Consider the following 22,977-nt stretch of genomic DNA (forward strand, 5'->3'; position numbering starts at 1 on the left):
TGATTAGAAGATAGAGAAAAAGGAAAAGGCAGGAGTAGGAGATGAGGGAAGAGTAGAGGGGGGTCAAAGTAGAACAGAAAAGTCCAAGAGGGACAGGCATTTAAGGATACTGTGACATTTAGTTTTTTAATAACAAAGTTACATGCTTCTCTCTACCCCCTTCTAATTTTCTCTGTGTAAGAGTCAATCAGGAAAAATTTCTCAGTGCCTGACTTGGCAAGGAATCAGTCAACATGTTGTAGCAATTTTTTTCAAATTTGTCTCTGGATTTGAAATGCTTGCGTGAGGACCCATTCCTTTTAAATTTGTACAATGGAAGATGAAGCCTGTTGGAACAGGTTGGCTTTAGGCACTACTGTAATCTGGCCCTTGCTACCTCTAGTGTAAGAAGACAACCTCCAAAAACAAACTTGGGAAATAATTCCCATTCTGTAAATCTATTTTTCCAGCCTTCCAGATATTCCAACTGACTGTTTTTATCTGAAGATTAGAGAACAAATACAAAACAGGATTTAAAACTTATGGAAAATTTGCCTGACATTAGTTTCACTTGTCAGAATAGGCAACATTCCTTTAAAATCAAAGCAGCTTCACAGCAAGAGTCCCTAAATGAGAGAAAGTAAATTCTTAAATTTTCAGAGAAACTGAAATGAAGCCAAAACTTAGTAGGATTTAATCACAGAAGAGGAGCTTGTACTAAGAACCTCCTGCCCATTAGAATCAGGCTACCTCTTACAAGAATACTTTTAATTTGTGTAATTCAGAAATAAATTTCATTTTTTAAGAGTCAAAAATCCCCTGGGCAAAATTCTATCCATTTACTTTCATTCTTCAGGAAGACAGGAACTAAGAAAAATTGTAGCACCTTGAGATATTAACTTCAGATATTAACACATCAGAGAAATCATTTAGAGAGGTTGTCAGGGAGGAGTAGAGAAAAAGAAAAAAATAAATAAACATAGAACTAAGATAGAGGACTCAAGGACTCTTCAGTAATTGCCCCAAAATGGGAATTCAATCTCATACCTCATTTCCCACCCTTCAAAACAGAAGAAAAATACATTACACATCCCTAACTAACTCACGAATTACTATGTGATGGTATTATAGTATGATGATAATTTGCCAAACAATCTATAGACCCCACCTTTATAAGCAATAGCCATTCTTGCTACAATATGGAATTATTTGAATCACAACCACTGATGCAAACTTGGACATACCACTTTTCATGGATATTGCTTACATGTATGTACACAGCATAACAAAATATTTACAAGGTTCCTATATTGTGAGGGAATGTCATAAATCTAAATTTATCTTCATGTGACATCAGACTGCAGCAAACATTAGCAGGTAATAGGTAATACATTTATAACCCTAAAAATAAAACAAAAGCTTCAATTTGTTCTGAGGACAAATGGACAAAAAATTAGCAAGAATCACAATATATATGGCAGAGATCATCATGTTTTTATTTCTCCTGCTAATTTCTCATTCTCTATTAATCAAATAATAGATCAATGATAAAAATATTTTTCCCAGGACTTTTTCTGAGATTATCTATTTTGTTTTCCATACCATTAAGGTATGGAGATTCTTGAATCTAAGAATCAATCTTAATTTCTTTACTTATTTCACAGCTACATCCAGACCCTTGACCAATCATTTGAAAATGTATGGAATTTGTCACAATGGCAGTTGAATAAGTGAGTGTGAATGAGCCAACATAAATCCATCCCCATTGCAAGAAATAAACTCAAAAAAAATCAAAGTTCATGCTTTCAGGATGGCTCATCAATGATACAGCATCCATATATGAAGGAGAACACAGTTAAAATAATTCTGGACCTTTATAAAACTAGGTTAATTTACACAGATGAACACCTTTTCTTCCTAGACCTCAATACTCTCATTTAAAAATGGTGGTACTAGGCCGGGCACAGTGGCTCATGCCTGTAATCCTAGCACTCTGGGAGGCTGAGGCGGAAGGATCGCTCGAGGTCAGGAGTTCCAGACTCCATCTCTACTAAAAATAGAAAGAAATTAGCATGACAATTAAAAATATATAGAAAAAATTAGTTGGGCATGGTGGCACATGGTGGCACATGCCTGTAGTCCCACCTACTCGGGAGGCTGAGGCAAAAGGATCACTTGAGCCCAGGAATTTGAGATTGCTGACAGCTAGGCTGATGCCACGGCACTCTACCTCGGGCAACAGAGCGAGACTCTGTCTCAAAATAAAATAAAATAAAATAAAAATGAGGGTACTAATTTGAAGAACTTCAGAATCCAAATAGATACATTTAATTAATCAAGTATTCCAATACTGTTTACATACCTAGGCTTTGAAATATTCTAGAAGAGATGAAAATGGATGGCTTCACAAGATGTCATTTAGATAACCCCATACATATAAATTACATTTTATTCACAATAAAAAAGCCAGATTTCCTTAAGATCACACACACTTAAACCATGTCCCCAAGAGTATGAAATACCCCAAGAGTATGAAATACCAAATAAGAGAACATCAGTCTGAATGCTATCTCCACTATTTTCTAGATGTGAAACTCTTGGAAAAGTTAATTAACTTTTTTGAGTATTAGATTTTTATTTCCTTTCAATGAACTAAGAGATAATACCACTTATTATCACTTTTACATAAGAGTTGCTATGAAACGTAGATGAGATTACATACACACATGTGGGGGACGTATCTTGGCAAATAAATGGTGCTCAGTAAATGCTAACTATAACTAATTAAAAAGAAGCATTGTATAATTGTACAGTTGTAATAACTATACAACAACCAATTAGACAACCTAGAAGAAATGGACAAATTCCTCAAAAAATACAAATTATCTAACTGACTGAAGAAGAAATAAAAAAAAATCTCAAAAGACCTATAACAAGTAAAGATATTGAATCAATAATCAGAAACCTCCCAACAAAGAAAATCCCTGGAGTAATGGTTTTACCAACGAATTCAGTCAAACATTTTAAGAAGAATTAACACCAAACCTTTTCAAATTCTTATGAAAAATTGAAGAAGAGGAAAGACTTCCATTATAACTCATTCTAAGAGGCCAACATTACCTTGATACCAAACCAGATAAAAATACTACAGGAAAAGAAAATTACAGACCAACATCCTTCATGAATATAAATGTAAAAATCTTCAACACAACATTAGCAAATCCAAACCAATGGCATATTAAAAGAATTATTCACCATGGTAAAGTTGGATTTATCCCAGGAATGCAAGGGTGGCTCAACATAATCAAATCAATGTAATGCATTATGTTACTAGAACAAATGGGAAAAAAATACAAATCATCTCAATTGACACAGGCATTTGAAAAGGCATTTGACAAAAATCCAATATCCTACCATGATAAAAACCTCTCAGAAAACTAGGAATAGAGAAAAAATTCCTCATCATGATGAAAGGTATTTATGAAAAACCCATAGCTAACATAATGCTCAATGGTGAAAGACTGGAAGCTTTCTCCCTAAGATCAGGAAAAAGACAATGATGCCCACTTTCACTGCTGCTATTCAACATTGTACTGGAAGTTCCAGCCAGTGCTATTAGGCAAGGAAAAGAAATAAAAGGTATCCAAGTTGGTAAGGGAGAGGTAAAACTATCTCTGTTTGCAGAGGACACAATGCTATATGTAGAAAATCTCAAATAATCCATGAGAAAATTGCCAGAGCTAATAAGCAAATTCATCAGAGTTGTAGGGTAATAAGATTTATCACACACACACACACACACACACACACACACACAAATCAGTTGTGTTTATAAACATCAGCAATAAACAATCCAAAAGAAAATTTAAAAACAATTTTATTTATGAAGTATATAAAAGAATTAAGCACTTAGGAATAAATCTCACCAAGGAGGTAAAAGACATATACACTAAAAACTATAAAACACTGCTGAAAAAAATTAAAGATGACATGAATAAATGGAAATGCTCATGGATAGAAAGACTTAACATGTTAACTTGTCAATACTACCCAAAGCAATCTACAGATTAATTGTAATCTCTATCAAAATTACAACAACCTATTTTACAAAAATGGAAAAGCCAATTCTCAAATTGATATGAAATTACAAAGGGCCCCAATAGCTAAAACAATCTTGAAAAAGAAGAATAAAGTTGGAAGACTCACACTTCCCCACTTAAAAATTTACTACAAAACTATAGCAATTAAAACTGTGTGGTGCTGGCATAAGGACAGATATACAGATTAACAAAATAGAATAGACAGCCCCCAAATAAACCTCTATATATATGGTCAATTAATTTTCAACAAGGATGCAAAAACCATTCAATGGAAAAAGGACAGTCTTATCAACAAATGGTGCTGGGAAAACTGGATATCCACATGCAAAAGATATGGATATTCATTTTTTAAAAATTTTGTATAAGGCTTTACCTTATAACATATACAAAAGTTAACCCAAATATATCAAAGATGTAAAACTTAGAAGCTAAAACTATAAAACTCTCAGAAGAAAATATAAGGGCAAATCAGTACAACATTGGATTTGGCAACTATTTCTTTGATATGACAATAAAAGCACAGGCAAAAAAAGGAAAAAATTGATAAACTGACTTCATCAAAATTAACAACTTTTGTGAATTAAAAGATATCAAGAAAGCTAAAACACAACTTACAGAATGTGAGAAAATATTTGCAAATCATATATCTGAAAAGGTATTAATATCTATAATATATAAAAAAACTGAAATTCAACAACCAAGGAAACCAAACAACCCAATTCAAAAATCAGCAAATACTTAAATAGATATTTCTCCAAAGAGATATACAATGACCAATAAGCACATGAAAAGATGCTCAACATCATAAATCATTAGGGAAATGCAAATCAAAACCACAATGTAATACCACATCACACCTACTAGGATGAATATAATAATTTTTTAATGGAAAATAACAAATGCTGGGGAGGACATGGAGATAATGGAAACCTCTTATATTGCTGGTGGGGATATAAAATGGAATAGCTACTGTGAAAAACAGTTTTGTAGTTTTTCAAAACGTTAAATATACAACTACCATATGACCCATCAATTCAACTCCTAGGTATATATCCAAAAGAATTGAAAGCAGGGACTCAAACAGATATTTGTACTTCAAGGATCATAAAAGTATTATTCACAATAGCCAAAAAGTAGAAACAACATAAGTTTCCATCAACAGATGAACAGATAAACAAAATATGGTGCATACACACACACACACACACACACACACACACACACACACCAGAATATTATTCAGTCATAAAAAATAATTAAATTTTGATATAAGCTACAATATCTATGGACCTTGAAAACATCATACTAACTGAAGTAAGCCAGACACAGAAAGATAGACGCTGTATAATTCCATTTATATGAAGTACCTAGAATAGGGAAATTCATAGAGAAAGATAGTAGAATAGAGGTTACCAGAGGCTACAGGATAGAAAGAGTAATCATTTAATGGTTACAGAGTTTTTATTTAGGATGATGAAAAAACTTTTGGTATATATAACAGTGTTGTTTATATGACACTAACAATATATTGATGCCACTATGTTGTATAATTATAAATGGTTAAAATATTAAATATTATGTTATATATATTTTACTGCAATAAAAAAGAAGCATTAGATATACTTATAAAATTGCTTTTGGTCATTGAGCAGAGGGATACTCAGTCTAATGCTCAACTTTTGGACCACATTTCTAAAGGATAAGAATATAGTTTAATGGGGTAGTTAAATTTACTCAGTTTCACGGTCAGTCTTTGCACCCAATCCTAATGCTTTATAATTCTCAAAGAACTTTCATATGCTTTACCAAACTTAATTTTCATACCCACATCAAGTAGTGGATAAACCATGACACATTTTTTAGATAACAAAAAAGTGAAGTTCAACGAGGTTAAATGACATGTTCAAGTAGGAATTAAATAAAATAATCCATGTGAAATATTTAGCACAGTATTTGGCACAGTAATCATTCAGTAAGCTTTAGCTATTATTGTATTATAACTAGTAAGTCAATGGAGGATCCAGGAGCAGGCAGACATCCTCCTCTGAGGATCTCCCAGGAAACCTTCAACGGTGCTGCGCAGAAGCAAGAGTTTTAAAAATCCCAACTACACAAAGTAATGGGTCAGCTGCATCATCCCCAGAGCATGAAGGAGGATATTCATTGGTTTTATTTTTCAGGCAAGCTGATCTTGATCTGATACACACTTTGGCAACTGTGAAAGAGCCTTTATCTTTTAATTTTCTCAAACATCAGTACTCAAATGTATTTATCTTATTTGCAATTGCTCCAGTATCATGATGGGAAACAGCAAAGTAATCAAAAGTCCATGGTTTCTGTTTTAGGCTCTGATAATGAGTTCCTTTCTAGAAAGATGTCTCTAATTATAGAACTGGTAAAAGAATTAAAAAAATTGGGCTTAAGATTCAATAAAGCTATTTCTAGAAAGATCATTCTGAAGGATGCTGCCCTGGAGCTGCACAATCCCTGTGGGCAATATGCCTCTTCAGCAACCCACCAAGATGGTAGAGCTTTCTTGGTGTTTACTACATGCTGGGACCCTGAAATGCCCATAGCTATGGGTCAAATCACCTGGTGTGGAGTGAAGGCCTATAAATGTATTTGTTTACCCTGTCCTAATATGGGTTCAGAAAAAGCCAACTTTAACAAACAGTGGATATCACCCCAAAGTGGTCCTTGCTCTCTGGAAATCAAGAAAATTATTCAATCAGCTGGAGGCACAAACACTATGGAATTATTTTAGGTTATGGAAAAGAAGAAAGAGAAAAGAACAGAGAAATTTATTTTTTAATTTATTAAGATCAAGGTAGCTCTTGTTCATTCTCTTGCTTAAGTGACCAGAATATAAATTATACCACCATTTCAAGGTTTTTACATGTGACAAAGTTACCCTCTTCTAAAAATTTAGTCATTGTCTCACGTATATTTCAAATGAAGTTACTGTAGCTCAGTTTGGGGCAAAAAGGTTTTGCTTGTCCAGACTCCACTCCAATAGCAGTCTCCTTCCCTAATTCATGAGAATGACAAAAACGCTAGGTAGGTTAAGTCCCCTGGGCATGTAATTTCTCTACTAATAGCATAAGAACATATAACTTAATCCATTTGAAACATAATTTTTATATAATAAAGCCTAGATTAGCCAAAATAATAAAGGATTTAGAATTCTGATTAATTAAATTCTCTGACATACTTAGGAGTCACTAGAAAATAAACACCTTTGTACAAGCCTTGCTTGTGATTAAGAATCTTCCTGCATCTCCAAACCTATTGTCCTTCCTTACTCAAGAGGGTTTGGCCAACATAATCAAATACAGCTTTGCTACTCCAGGACACTACTCTAAGCTGCACTTTGTTTAACGGAAGTAACTAACTCCTGCACAATATTGTCTCAGTCTCTATATTCTTCTTAGTCACATGTCACAATCTCATTGATGCTGTTTGAGACTTGAAAAATGGTCTAAATTCATTGTCTATATAACAATATTTTCCCCCATGAAAAACTACATTATTTTAAGAAAATTAGGTAAGTAACATAGTTACAAGATATCTATGTTTAACAGAAAATAAGGCTCATATCTGATTTTGAAATGTGGAAAATTTTAACTATAATCAAATAGACAGTTTCCATATATCATTTAAAATGTTTCTAGGACTGGTACAGGAGTGGCAACTCGAATTCAGAAGAGAACAGTAAATTTAGTTTATATCAAAGTTCCAAAGGAAGTCAAGATGAAGAAATAGTTCATAACAACTTACAGACTTACAAGATCTGAACCACAGAAAAGGACTGAACCACAGCACTAACAAAAACACTCTCTGACAAAATATACTATTGTTCTTAAGATAGATGCCAATTTCATAGGAAGTATAATTTGCCATAAAAATTCTGCTCTAGAAAAATAAATTTTTAACAATTTGAATGGCACAATTATCTTTCAATCAGATATCCAAAAACCTTTTGGTAATACTAGTTTGACTAATTTATATCTGAAGAATTGTCAGTCAGTCTTTAAGTTAGCCAATCCCTTAACATCTCTATTTCTTGAATCATTTGAATTTTGCTACAGACATCCTATCTTTTTTTATAAGAAAGGGAGTTCTCTACCAAATGCAAAAGAGTAATCAATGGCAACAAGCAATTAAAATAGATGTTAAAACTTACTAGGTTTGTTTTTATGCTATTTAGTAATCTTCTTTACTCAGAATATTAGTAAAATGATTTATATTTTATTATTGCTTTAAGCATATTAAAATGCCTTTGTTCACTTTATAAACCACATACACAAAGAAACTGCTGCACTCAGATTTGTTGTACTCAGATTTGATGGTTAATATAATCAGGTTAATATGTTAAAAAGAACTTGACACAGAAATTATTAATGAGTAGAACAAGGTCACTACTTCTGAGCTGAGGTCACTTACAAAGAATGCACAAATGAAATTAAGGTTGACTTTTATTTACTTGACTATCTTCTTACATTGGATTCCTTTGGCAACATATCTTTAAACATTTAAAGCCCTGTTTACAAGGAGGCTCTGAAAGAAGCTTCAAACCATTATATCCCTAATTGAATTCCCCAGGAGTCCAGTAAACTCAGAGGAATAAAGAAAAATCATAACATTTGCAAAATCATCTCAAAACATATTTTACTGCAAGGTTACATGACCTGTTTTTTGAGGTTCAAAGATGAATGAAAAAATATTACTGAATGCTTCATTATTTGGACTAAAATTAAAAACAATTTTACCTATTAGCAGTAAGCTAATTAAATCAGCCCTGTTTTAACTTTTTTCCAAGAGAAATCTGACGACACACAATAACAACATTTTATATTATACATGATCACTTTCCCAGAGTATAAAAGCTCTCAGGAAGAGGAAAGGATCTTTAACCAAAAACAATTATTCACAGTAAAGGTATGAGAGAGAGCTGACAAAAATGTTGTAGTCCCCAGGGAAAGCAGTGTTTCATCTATGAATTCAGAACAAACTCAAGTGGAAGAAGAGAATGCAAAAGTTTTAGCAATCAATTAGTTTATTACAATGCCTGTTCTTCACAATTCCAATTTTATTAATACTTTAAAATAAGCTTTTATGATCTTTTTATTCATAGTTCCCTTGTATGTTTCTGTATTTGTTGTGAATACTAAGCAAAACATGTGGATATGAGCATTTCTAAAAGAATATCAAATCTCTCTCTACTTACCTGGTTTGTATGTTATTCCAGGGGGGAAGAGGAATCCCTGTTGGGCAGCAGCAGCTGCTGCCAGGGTCCGCTGGTCATGTGGAAAAATTGGGATCATGAGCGGAGGCATGTGACCCTGAACCTGCTAAACAGAAGAGAGCCCATGATCAGACAGAGAGCAAATATATGCCAAGAAGTATTTGTTTTTCACTCCTGGTGGTGTGCTGGTACCCACACAGCCACTCACCTCTAACCTCATTCCAAATCTGCAATCAGAGAAAATTCAGACAAAATCCACCAACTCACTTTTATTAGATACCATTAGCATACCAAGGACATAACTTCATTATGAATTTGCTTCATCCCTACTTCCACCAAACTGTAGTTAATCGGTTTCTTTTCTCTTGACTTTTTCCCTTTTATTTTCTTTCTTTCAAACAAAGAACTAGAAGAAATGAGTTTGCTTCTTTTCTTACACTGTACAATGTTGAGAGGTTTTGCCCTTTCACCTGCTTTGCATTCTGTGTTTTATTTTGAAAATAGTATTTAATATCCTTAGACAGAAAATAATGTCTAATTGTTATATATTCTAAAAGCTGTATCTCCCCAGTTTAGGTATCTTATTTCAAAGCCTCACTGCATTATGTTAAACATATAGCTCTTCAGATTTAAGGCTACTACATCTTGGCTCCCAATTAAACTAATATTCTTTGCCATACACACCTTGACGTAACATATAAATTGCTTGTCTGGCTAAGCAGTTTTACAGCTTTATGCACTACCATGTAGCTCAGTAATTACGGAGTTGTATTCAGAGAGCATTTCATAATAAATCCTACTATATCAAATTTCATTTGACCTCAATAAATGTATCAAAGAGCACAAAAATGCAAAATAGAAAAATCTTTACTCTATATCAGTATTTGTATTGCATATAAAGAAAATAAGAGCTATGACAGAATCATGCTTGTGAAAATTACATTTTAATTTCCTAGCTCCCTTCTTTATGCATGCTTTCCTGATTCCAGGATAACATGACAGGAAGGTTTTGTCCTGGCTTTCAGGGCACAGTTTTATAGGTTGAATATAGGACTTTTCTTACTTAAAGATCAAAATAAGATGCACCAAAAGAAATGATCTTTAAGTTCAAACAGGGTCTTCAGCCTTTTTACCAGCATAAAAGAGTTGTATTATATCCTATTTAAGATACAAACCTTTACCAGTAATTCTATCAAACCCAAACCCTTCCCCTTTTTAAATTCCTAAATATTCTCTTTAGGCAAAATTCCATGTACTGGCTAATGACCCTGTTTAAATAGCACCAACTTGCCTTGTCCTGTGCGTGTTCCCTCCAGAGCCAGGGATACAGTGCAAAAAATGCTTCTGTGTGGGTCAAAGAGGTTTCATTTACCAACAGATTTTCTCTAGGGAAAGCCCTAAGATGTGGGTTAATAAAGGGCAAGCAAAAAATAAACACTTTACAGTATTTTTCTGAATTCATTTCCCAGGAAAATCAACTTATAATAAAAAGGTCTTTGTGCAATTACTACCTTGCCAGTGGGGCGTGAAAGAAACTAGCTTTGAGCAGCTATTTCTTCCATTTTAGCTGAGGTAAGCCCAAGTTTCGAACATCAGAGTACAAACTTAGCCTGCTTAAATTGGAGTTGATCCCCTAGTGTCCAGGTCTTGCCTTTAACCCTGAAGAAAAGCACTGGGTTTGCTGCTCAACTCCAGCTGTTGTGACCTGATGCAAACCTGAAACGTCAGAGACATGGTACTGTTCTATGCCAGAAAATAAAACACGGTATTTTTTGTGGGTAACAATTGTTCACTACAGGAGTAAATCAAAGAAAATCATTTCATTTCCCTCTAGAAATATGGCCCTAACACCTAGAACATAGCACAGATGGCTCACACTCTAAAGAAAGAGACCAGAAAGTGAGGGAGGAAATCTGGGTGTTACATTTATTTATTCTTCTCTTTTTTTCATTTAACAAACATTTATTATGTTGCTATTATCTGTGAGGGGTCTTGAGAAGTAGTTGAAGAAATCAGAATATCTAGCTTGGGAGAGAAAAGATATAAGGTTATCTTCAAATATTTGAAAGTGATATATGGAAGAAAGATTAAGACTGAGTGGTTACAGAGGAGAGAACTAAGCTCAAAAGGAAGAGATTTTAGGGAAGTTTAATGCAAAGAAGAATTTTCTAATAAGTTATTCCACAATCACTCTGCTTAAAGAGGTAGTGTGTATGCCCTTTCCCTAGAGATAGTCAAGAAAAGGCTGTATACCTCCACATGTTAGAGCTGTTTTAAAGTAGATACATAACTAAAAACTTGATTAGATGATAATCTTTAGAGTCTTTCCAACTTTATAATTCTATGATTGTTTAAAAGCCAACATTAATAAGATAGTATGATTATAACCATTCCTTTAATTCATTCATTCAACATGCATTTATTGAAAACTTACCAGGTGCCTACAAAGGCTTTGTTGGCAAACAAATCTGAGCTCAGATCTATATAGTTATTTTCTTGGCTGCGTGATCTTGTACAGTTACTTAACCTTTCTGAGTCTATTTCCTCATGTTAAAACTGAAACTAATTATACTACCTTACATGGTTATTTAATAACAGACAATAAAAGTAAAGCTTGTGGCACAGTGCCTGACATAGTAGTGTAATGTCATAGTAAATGTTAGATCCTTGCTCTTTTCTTATATAGTTTACATATTAAGGACTAGAAAATTATCAAATTACTGATAAAACAAGAAATAATTAATCTTACCCATAACTCTACTTCAAGAAAGAAAACATGAGCCAACTAAATAATTCAGTTTGGCCAGCAGAGGCTTGCCATGTTCTTAGCAAAGCCTTATCACATCCCAACTATCTAGAAGACCATGAAAAAGAAGAAGTGGGATTACAAGGATCATTTGAAAATGTAATCTGAGGTCTTTAGTGTTATTCATTAAACAGCATCTTAGAATGAAAACATAATTTTGTTTTTACATTGGCCACTCAAGCTCTTCAGATTATGGGAACACGAGGAGGTCAATTGTAGTTAGGAACCAGACCTTCATTCTTGAATCATAGTGTCTGAAGTTATCTCTTCTGTAACTGTCTGTGTGCATGAGATAACTAACTAAACTGTTTAGGGTCATTTTTTTTTTTATTTCAGCTTATTATGGGGGTACAAAAGTTCAGGTTATATATATTGTACATGTACCGTCCATCCCCCCAAGTCAGAACTTCAAGTGTGTCTATTCCCCAGACAGTGCACATTGCACTCATCATGTAGTTATACCCCCATCCCCTCCCCCCACCCCCCATCTCAGTCTGATACCCAATTGGTGTTATTCCCAAATGTGCACTTAGGTGATGATCAGGGAAACCAATTTGCTGGTGAGTACATGTGGTGCTTATTTTCCATTCTTGGGATACTTCACTTAATAGAATGGGCTCCAACTCTCTCCAGGAGAACAAAAGGGATTCTATATCAACGTTATTTCTTATAGCCAAGTAATACTCCATAGTATATATATACCACAATTTACTAATCCATTCATGAATTGATGGGCATTTGGGTTGTTTCCACATCTTTGCAATTGTGAATTGTGCTGCTATAAACATTCGGGTACAGGTGTCTTTGTCATAGAATGACTTTTGTTCCTTTGGGTAGATGCCCAATAATGGGATTGCTGGATCTAATTGTAGGGTCATTTTTAATGCCAAAGAGCTGTAGGTGTCTTATAGTAACATAAATTGTAAGAATTTAAGGAAGTTTCTTTCTGTCCATCACACTCTACAAGGTAAGATATATTAGAAACTTTAGATGCTAACCATTAGCCGAGAGGCTGTTTCAATAAGTTGAAAGACAAAGCAAATAAGGATAGAAGACACTGTGAAAGCAAGAGTAATGATAAAAACATAGAGTTGGAATAGAGCTTAGAGATAACCTAACCTAGTAGTTCTCAAAGTGTAGCACCTGAGCAGCAGCATTGCAACATCTGGGAACTTTTTTAAAAAGCAAATTCTTGGACTCCACCCCATACCTACCGAATCAGAAACTTTGGGATTGGGTGCAGCAATTTAAATTTTAGACTAAAGCTTAATCTAGAGCAATAATTCTGAAACTTTAGTATGCATAAGAATCATCCAAAGGACTTGTTAAAACACAAGATTGCTTGGCCCCACCTTCAGAGTCTTTGAAACAATAAATCTGAGGTGGGGGCCTGGGAGTGTACATTTCTAACAAGTTCCCAGGTGAAGCTGGTGCTGCTGGTCCAAGGACCATGCTTTGAGAATCACTAATCTAACCCAACGCTCAGAATTTACACATGGGGAAACAGGTGTCTAGCGAAGGTAAAAGATACGAGCCTAAGGTTACAAAGCCTGTGACAGAGCTGGATCTACAGTCCAGAACTGCTAATCACCCTGTCCTTTTCCACTACACCAGATGGACTTCAGTAATATCAAAGAGAGAAATCACTTTCATATACTGTTTTAGCAGAGAAAACCTGGAGGTCTCCAGCTGAAAATAATTTTGTGTTTCAGAGGTATACTGTTGCAGTTTGGTTACTATGAATGTTGTTCAATTTTATATGCAGTTCTTCCTTCCTTTCTCTTATCTTTACCCAGAACACACTTGATCTGAATATCTACTGTCATTAATTCCAGTATTTTATCATAATATATTCATTAACAATGATCATTTAGTTTCAAATGATAAAATTGTCCTTAACTTATTTTAAGTAAAACAATGATATGAAAATTCAAACTGCTCTTTATTAAAGAGAAGTCAGAATATCCAGTAGCTACTTAAAATCTAGACTGAAAGAAGATGATGAAAAGTTCCTCTTTTAGCTCCAATTACGGAAATGATAATAGTGATGACAATGATGATGACAATAATAATAACAATAACAACCACGGCAGCTAATACTTTTTAATGTTTTCCATATGTCAAGCACTGGAAAAGTGAATTAAATGTCCTATCTCATTTAATCCTCAAAACCCTAAAAGGTACTTACTGTTATTATTCATATTCATTTAATGAGAAAGACAAAGCCATGAGAGGTTAAGTAATTTTGTCAATTGAAAAGTGGTGGAGCCAGGATTCAAGTCCAGTTATGTCAGGGTCAAAGTTTGTATTTTTAAGTACCATATCATATGAAGCATGAAATCATCTTTTGTAAAACAGATCTAAAGGACATAAGGGATGCAAGCCTTTGCAATAACAATGATTTCACTGACAGTTTTATAAATATAATTGAGATTTACATGCAGTTATATTAATAATAAACAATACAAAGATCGCATGCACCCTTAACCCAGTTTCCTCCAATGGTAACATCTTGCAAGAGTACAATATCACAACCAGGGTACCGACACTGATACAATCAAACAATCTTATTCAGATTCCCCTAGTGTGTTAAAGGAATTAAGATTTTAAAATTAGCAAGGGTAATGAGGATCAATGAATACTTCCAACTACCATCTTCTATAAAATGCTCACCAGTATAACCCAATACAAGTGATATAAACAGAAAGTTTAAATTAAAGCAACAAGATCCCCCCATAGCTTTCCATTTATTGTACTTACTGAAAGATTATTGGTTGAATATGGGACACAAATGAAAAGCAAGAGCAAGGTAAAGGGGGAAAAAAAACAACAACAAGGAAACAGGGCTTCATAGCCAAACAAGAATCACGTAAGCATCCAAAATATTTTCCTCTTATGGAAGTTGTGAATTAAGGTCACTGCAATGAGTGCCAGTGTTTAGGGCAGATAAAGAATTTTGAAGATACAGAGAAGACCCACCTTGCTCTGAGGAATGTAATCCTGCTTTTTCCTCTTCCTTCTCATCAGCCTATTTTCCTATTTGGTGGCTAGGAAAGGCAGTCACAGGGGAAACAGCAACCCCCAAAAATACTTACTAAAGAATAAAAAATAATAGAATTCCCCTCACTGCATCAAACAATGACCAGTCTCCACATGTCTTTTCCAAGAAGTTATCAAAATTTCAGATAGCATCTTTTTTCTTGAAAGTATAACTTTTCCTAAGCTCTAATTCAAAATTCTTTAATTATACTATGGATAAGCAAGTAAAATTGATTTTGTTAGTACAAAGAATAAAACTTGATGTGGCTAAAATATATCTCTAGGCATAAAAATTGCATTATTTGTATTGCTTTGAAAACAAGAACTATCTGGCTGGGTATGTAACTTGAATTATTAACAAGAAACCAGAAACCCCATCATGGGTAAAGCTTAGTGCATCAGGCAAGGAATAAACTACGAACCCCAAAGCACAACTGTCCATTAATTCCAACCTTCTACAATCCATGACCAAATTGTTTCCCGTTTGGAGAGGGTAGGGAACACATTCTTGATCAAATAGGCTACATGCCCAGAAATTTTAATTGCCAGGGTGTTCCTCACATCTTTCAGAGAATCAAGACAGCAGCAGATGTGTATGAAACACTTAGGTTCTGTCTCTTCCAATTCGTAAAACAGCACTGTTGCATCAACACTTATCCCCTTTGTTTTCTCTTTGCTAAGTTGTTGATGATGCCATTTTTTTGCCATCTGCCCCAGAGCTTCATTAAAGATACATGAATGGGCTAACTGGCCTAATATCTTGTGAGGAACAGGTGCTATTGTTTGTCCCTGAAGACCTGCAGTAAAGATATGACTCAGAATACTTGAGAAACAGCATCTGTAGCAGTCAGTCAGAAAGCAACTTGGCAGAGACCTGGCTACATGCTAATATGCAAACAGAGTGACACTCAGGGGGGCTCATTTTCTCTTTCATAAAGATTACTTAACTTTTTTGTAGTGATGGGCAGTAAGTAGTTGTATTGAAAATCTCGTGCATATTAATAACTATTACTGAGTTAAAGACAGTAAACAAGTGAGGGTATTTTAAATGTTTTATTTCTAGAAAATCATCCCTTATGTGGTTTAATTGAAGAAAGCTTCTTTAAACTGTCGAAAGGAATCTTTCCAATATGTTTATATCATGACAGAGGGGGGAGGGAAGGAGAGAGAGAGAGAAAATACAGAGATCAAAAAAGAGAGAGAGATAGGGTACAGACAGAAACAGAGGAAGGGGGTCAATTTTCTTAATGGCCATATTTTTTATTACAAAGAAAAAATGACCCATTTCCATAAAGTGTTACCACTGTAAAAGCTGTAGCATCCATAGCAAAAGAAATAAAGGACCCAGAAATCGTACAAAAAAAGCCTTCAAAGGTCAGGGAGATGTCTTCTTACTACAAAAAGTGCATGTTAAATCACAATATATGGACCTCAGGTAATTCTGGAGAGTTAGGAGAGAAAAAGTCTCATTTGATAGGATAAACTCATGTCTTAACAGAAACCCTTTTAGTTTTAAACTTTTTTTGTTAAAATCTTTCCAGAATGTTCAGACTCCACTTTGCCCTTCCTTAGAAAGCATAATTCAGTAGTCAACATGTTGAACTTCTCTTGGTTGGCCACAGTCTGAAGTACACAAAGGAGCCATAAATTATATAGCCTACCTGGCTATTTGCTAATTGCTTCAATTTACTAATCATCTCTTGGCAAGTAAACTGAGTGTCCTGAATGTGACATTTATATTTCTGTATGTCCTGTTGCACTTACCACAGGACTAAGAACACAGTGAGTATTCTGAGTACCAACCATCTAGGACCTAAGAGCTGGTCTTCTGACCACCAATTTCCATAGGGAAGTATTGTTAATGCATCTGGGAAAGGTATTAAGCCTTAACAGTCTCATTACAGAAGAGAACTTAAGAATACCTTTTAAATACATCTGTATATAACTTTGTTTTCTTTTCCTTTATCTTATTTAGCAAATCCTTGGCTGCTACAGCTAATGGAGTATATCAAATTCTGCTTCTAGAGAACCTATCTAGCTCCAACAGGAAAATGCACAAGCTCTAATTTCATCAGGAGCAAACTTAGGACACATATTTTCTAGAGAATTTGAGAGAAGTCCCATCTTCCCAGATGTTTTCCACCCTCATCCAATCGATACACATGTACAAGTAATGTAACTGCATCCAGAAGAGGATCCTGCATTGTTTCTGTTTGTTTGTCATTTGTTATTGGCAGGATTTTCATTCTCTCTTTCTCTCTCTCTTCTTCTCTTTCCTCTCCTCTCTCCTATCTCCCCCTCCCCTCTTTCCTTTCTTAGGTCTCATCAGGATAATTTATAAAACACATTGTTACCATTGGGAGCATTCATTATATAAAGCAACATCTTCCTAGAATGTTACTTACTACTGCTAGCACTCTTCAAAATTCACACTGGAAGGCTAAGAAAACCCCTGAAAAAGTAGAAAAACTCAAGATATTATGGTTTAAAAGCATCCTTTTAAAAACTCAGACTTTGATTTTTCAAAGTCATATGCTTTAGTTAGAACATTAATAAAGAGCTAACTTTATATTTATATATATACACACACACACACTTTTCTGTGTATATATTATACTTCAATAAAAAGTTAATTTAAAGGAATAAAGACAAAAAATCAGTAGTTTATATCACTTTTCTAATTTAGACCATTAAATATGCTTCACAAAATATCTAAACTATTCATTGAAGAAATGAGAAATGGAAAAAAAACACATCTTGTCACTAGCTTCACTGTGTCCCCACCCCCACTACCGAGAGTAAAACATGCAAACAAAGCAATTTTATTTCCTGGGTTGGTTCTTTAAGATAGCTATTTAAAATCCACTTCACAGTCTAGCACTTTCCAGCTTCCTTCCTTGGTTACACAGGAGAGAAATGATCTTTGAGAGTAAGAGCACAATGACTCTATCAGGTCAATGGCACATATTTTAAAAATTTTATTTAGGTCTATACTAACGGAGAAATGTTAATAGCCATGAAAGAGCCAATCCTGTCCTTTGTGTTAACACTTCTATTTATATTCTCAGTATATTGTATATATTTGCTCTATTTGCATTTTTTTAAATGGGCAAATATCTCATTAATCTACCAGGATCATCAGTAATCAAATGTTATTACTTTATCTCTCATTCATGTGTACATGTTGTGTTTAATATTAAACTTTCAAAGAAAAGAAGATGGGTTTAGCACTAACATAATCTTAATTACCAGCATCTCTTACTTATTTGTCCCCTTATTCCATGAAATGAAGAGCTCAACACATATGCAATGAATCTTAGACTCCTGAGAAACATGTTACTCCATAAGAGAAGGCAGCAGTGCCTATCTTAATTCAACTCTTCAACAGCTATTTATTGAGTACCTATTGCTATAAGCCTGTATATCACTATATTCCTATGTCACTAGGCACTAGGAATATAAAGATGCCTTAGAGACACCCATAGCCTTATTTTGTCAGGTAGTGGTGCTAGGTTTGTTTTCACTGACAAACTGTATAAGTCATTCAGTTTGTCAGCCTACTTTGGAATAAGGTGAACAGAGAAAGGAAAGTTTTGCTTAAAAAGAGAAGCAAATTAAAACAAAAATTCCATTAGTTACTACATCATTCTATAGTCTTTCTATGATCTATATCCCAGAAAAATTTTGAGAGTATTTGAAAAGACATGTTAGATTACTTTATAAAATGGATGATAAATGTTAATTAAATATATTTAAATTATCTTACTATGTTTTAAGAAACTCTCACCAGGAGGGAAATAGAATATCCTGGTCATAAAGAAATTAATAAAACATGTTATGCAAAAGTAAAATTTATGATTCATTTGGAATTAGATATCTACCACCTTTTCAATCCATACAAATGCATAATCTTGTCAATTAAATATTATTGTTAAGGTCTAGTAGTATGTTAAAATCACTTTAAAGTGCAACTAAGGAAAATTCATGTGTGTTTATTACTCCTTAAGGATCTATTAGTGGGTATTTTATTCAGATTCGTGCTGTAAAATCTGCATAAACTCAGCATATTGTTATCCCCATGTGTGCATTTGTTTGGTTAAAGCAGAACAGCAAATCTCAATTTCTGCAACTTCTGGAAAAGTCAAGAGAACTAAAACAGTCTTAATTTTAATCAGATACAAACAGTTATCACTACAGAAGTGAAGAGTTGACTATTATGCAAATAGTCACAGTTAGTGGTCACCAGGCCATCACAGAAGACTGAGCTAGTCAATTACTTTAGATATTTCCAAAGACTAGTGAAGATGAATGTTTCTAGTTCCACCCTGTCTTATTTCCAGAGAAGTATGAAACATATTAGAGACTAATGATTGTTGTTCTTAAATGGAAACCCCATTAAATACAAAATGATCAAAGTGTTTTGCTAAGATGAAATTTTTTTTTCAAATGTTGTATAAATATATGGTAACATTTGTGAAGAATATGGCATTCCTTTCTTTGTAACAACCAAATTCAGATATAAACCTTTCATAAACTTTTGACCTGTAATGAAGGCAATCTGGCTTTTACCCCTGAAGTATTTTATACAATCTTATTCTGTTAGCAATGACCAGAGTTCAATTATTAAATTCCTCATCCAGAAATGCAGGTTTACATCTTAAACTACAGGTCTTGTTAAAATTATGCATAGGCAACTTAAAGGCAGGGACTTTGTATCTCCCCAGGGCTCAGTAAAAGACCTTGAACAGAGTAGGGTCTCAACAAATATTTGTTGCATAAATGCATTAAAGAACTTTTATTCTATGTTATTTAAAAACTAAACTATAACAATTCTAATGAGTTTTTAGTCTTCTGAATCAATTCAAAGTCCTTTCACCCTTTATAATCCTCAAATCAAGGCAATAGGAATATAAATATGCTCCACACATATTTCATCTTTTCTTTTGGCCATGCCATGGTCCAACTTTGAGGTTCACTAGTTGGTAAGGAAATACAAAAATTGACATTATTCACTTATTTAAGGTATTTTTTAATGATCGAGTACTCAAATTACATCTGTTGAAATTCCTCTACAGTAAAATTTAGAGATGCCTCTAAGCTTTTTTAATAATTTTATCATCATCAGTTATAATCCTTACTGACAGAAATAATAAGATGTTCTCACCGGAAGAGTCAGGAATACAATTTTCCAAAATAATAATAAAAAAAGTTTTTTGTTACATCACAGTGAACTTATTATGTAATATTAAATGAATGACAGAAAAACATTTGAGCATCCGTGACCGTGGAGAGTAGAAACAGTTTCATCATAAGCAAAGAGGCCCGAAAAACATACTGTGGGAACTCTGAACAGAACACAAATAAGATGTGTAAGCTATTGATAGCTGGGCCTCAGCCATGGCAAGGTGACCTCCTTGAAAGTATCAGTGAGTGATGGTGCATGCACATATGATTTGGAGGCAAGGAAGTAAAGTAAGGTGATCTTTATAAAAACCGGATACTGAGGAAAGGCATAAACAGTGACAATCACCAGTCTAGTAGCCTTCAGATTTTCATTCTTTATCATACTTTAGTCTTTTTAGATCAAAAAGCTAATGACATGCACTGTAATGTCATTTTGGAGCATAACTTGCAATACCTACCCCACCCCCAGCATGCACATTACACACACAAACACATGCACTCCTACACCTGCTACCCGAACTCAGTGAAAGAAAAAGTCAACACTGACAATGATTACAAGGGTAAGCTAACGTGCTGATTTTTAAAAAGCAATTTTCTTTGTTTTTCTTACTTTTATCTAATACTATCTTCACATTAAATAACTTAGATACCATAAAGAAATGTTCCTGTTAAAGAAGGGAAGGTCCAAACTCCCTAGCCTAGGCTGTCCCTCCACAAGATGTTTTTAACGTACCCCTCAAGCCTCTTTCCCTACGTTTACCATAATCTTTCTCCTTTTTCTTTCAATAGCTGCTAAGTCTTTATTCATATCACTTTTCTCAACATACGGAATGATCTTTCCTCTGCTTTCTGCCTTCCCAAATCTGACCTATTCTTCAAGTTTCAGCTGAAATTCAACTCTTCTATGAAGAGTCCCCAAACAAAATTTCTTTCCCTTTGTCAAAACATGTATTGCACATACATATATTGTAGAATGGTTTTCCTAAGTGTATAAATTCATTCATTCATTAAACCAATGTTTATTTTAATATTTAACACTATTCTAAGCACTGGAGATACAGCAACAGACAATATTCCCCTACCATCATCGTCTAGAGAAGACAGACAACATACAAATGAAAGTATATGTGTATATGTATATATACATATGTGTGTTTGTATACAAATACACACATGAATGAATATATATAAATATAATAAATATCAGTTGATAATAGGTGTTACGAGGAAAAATAAAGTAACATAACTATATAGAGTGTGAGGGGTAGAGGACAGAAAGTGGAGGCAGTAGGTAGGAAACAGGAAGTAGAGAAGACTATCTTGGAAAAGGGATGGTCAAGGAAGGCTTCTTTATGGAGATAATATAGCACGGGGTTGAATGACCTGAGGAAATGTTACATGGAACTAGCTAAGAGAAAAGCCACTCAGGCAGTAAGCATGTGAGTGCAAAGGCCCTGAGGCAGTAATGGATTGGGTGAGAGGGCTAGTAAGGCCAAAGCAGAATGAGCACAGAGAGTGGTAGGGGAAAGATTAGAAATCTAATGGCAGAGAGTGGTAGGGGAAACAGGTAGAGATCAGATCATTTAGGGTCTTGTTGAAAACAGTAAAAATTTGGATTTTATTCTGATTGTGATAGTAAGATACCAGAGAATCTTAAGAGAAAGTAGTGGCATGAGACCTAATTTAGGTTTATAAAGACCACTCCAGTTGCTGTGAGGAAACCTGATGATAATGGGGCAAGAATGAAAGTAGAGAAATCAGTTTAGAAACTACCTCAATAGAGGTGAAGATAATGGTGACCTCTTTCCTTCTTATATATCCTCTGATCAAACAGAAGGAAAACATCCTGCAGATAGAAACTTAACATGCTCCTAGGACAGTGCCTCCAAATATGCCAAGCAAAGAGTAAATATATGATTGACTGATTGCCTAACTGACAAAAATGTAATCTGTCTAGTGATTGCATATGAGACAGAAGCACATCATTTTCAAACATTTGTACTCTTTAATGCCTACAGGAGAGAAGAGGATAAGAAATTAAAACATAATTGGATACTACTGCATCACTGTAATTCTTTCCCGCAAATATTATGTATTATAATAAAATTTGGGGCAACAGAAAAGCTTATTGACAGAAACTGAGAATGCAAATTCTTAATTCAGTCTCTGTGTAGGAAGTATAGGAATATTTAAAAATAATTCAAGTTACCTATAAAATTTTCCATGGGAAAAATCAACTCTTAGTAAAGATCACAAAAGTAGAAAATTTAATATATACAAACTGGCTCAAACACTGGTTAAATAAAACTCCTGCTTCTTTTTTGTTTTTAGTAGTTGAGACTAATGTCATATTTGCCAGATGAAGTTAGAATTTACAATATATAGTCAAATACTACAGTAATTCACCTCTTGTGATACTCCTGCTGTTACAAAGAATAATAGGCCAATAGCATTGTTTAGCAATAGCTCAATGCCATCAATGACTCAATGCAATTATAGCTGAAAAGGAATATAAGCCCAAAGAGAAGTGGAAAGATGCTGGTCCACTCAGATGAAGAGAAAAAAATAATCAGTGCACATTTGGGAATGATACCAATTGGATATCAGACTGAGGCGGGGGGTGG

The 22,977-nt window shown here is 34.2% G+C and overlaps 1 protein-coding gene across 1 annotated transcript in view; it reads right to left on the reverse strand.

The window, feature by feature from the left end:
• The window catches only part of SOX6 (SRY-box transcription factor 6), a 383,942-nt gene that overhangs the window by 128,239 nt on the left and 232,726 nt on the right, over nt 1-22,977 (reverse strand). The window contains exon 7 of the mRNA XM_045557593.1: nt 9,307-9,430. Coding sequence (XP_045413549.1) covers nt 9,307-9,430 — 124 coding nt within the window. The remainder of the gene's footprint in view (nt 1-9,306; nt 9,431-22,977) is intronic.

This window comes from Lemur catta, chromosome 7 (genome assembly GCF_020740605.2).
Source record: "Lemur catta isolate mLemCat1 chromosome 7, mLemCat1.pri, whole genome shotgun sequence".
NCBI lineage: Eukaryota > Metazoa > Chordata > Mammalia > Primates > Lemuridae > Lemur > Lemur catta.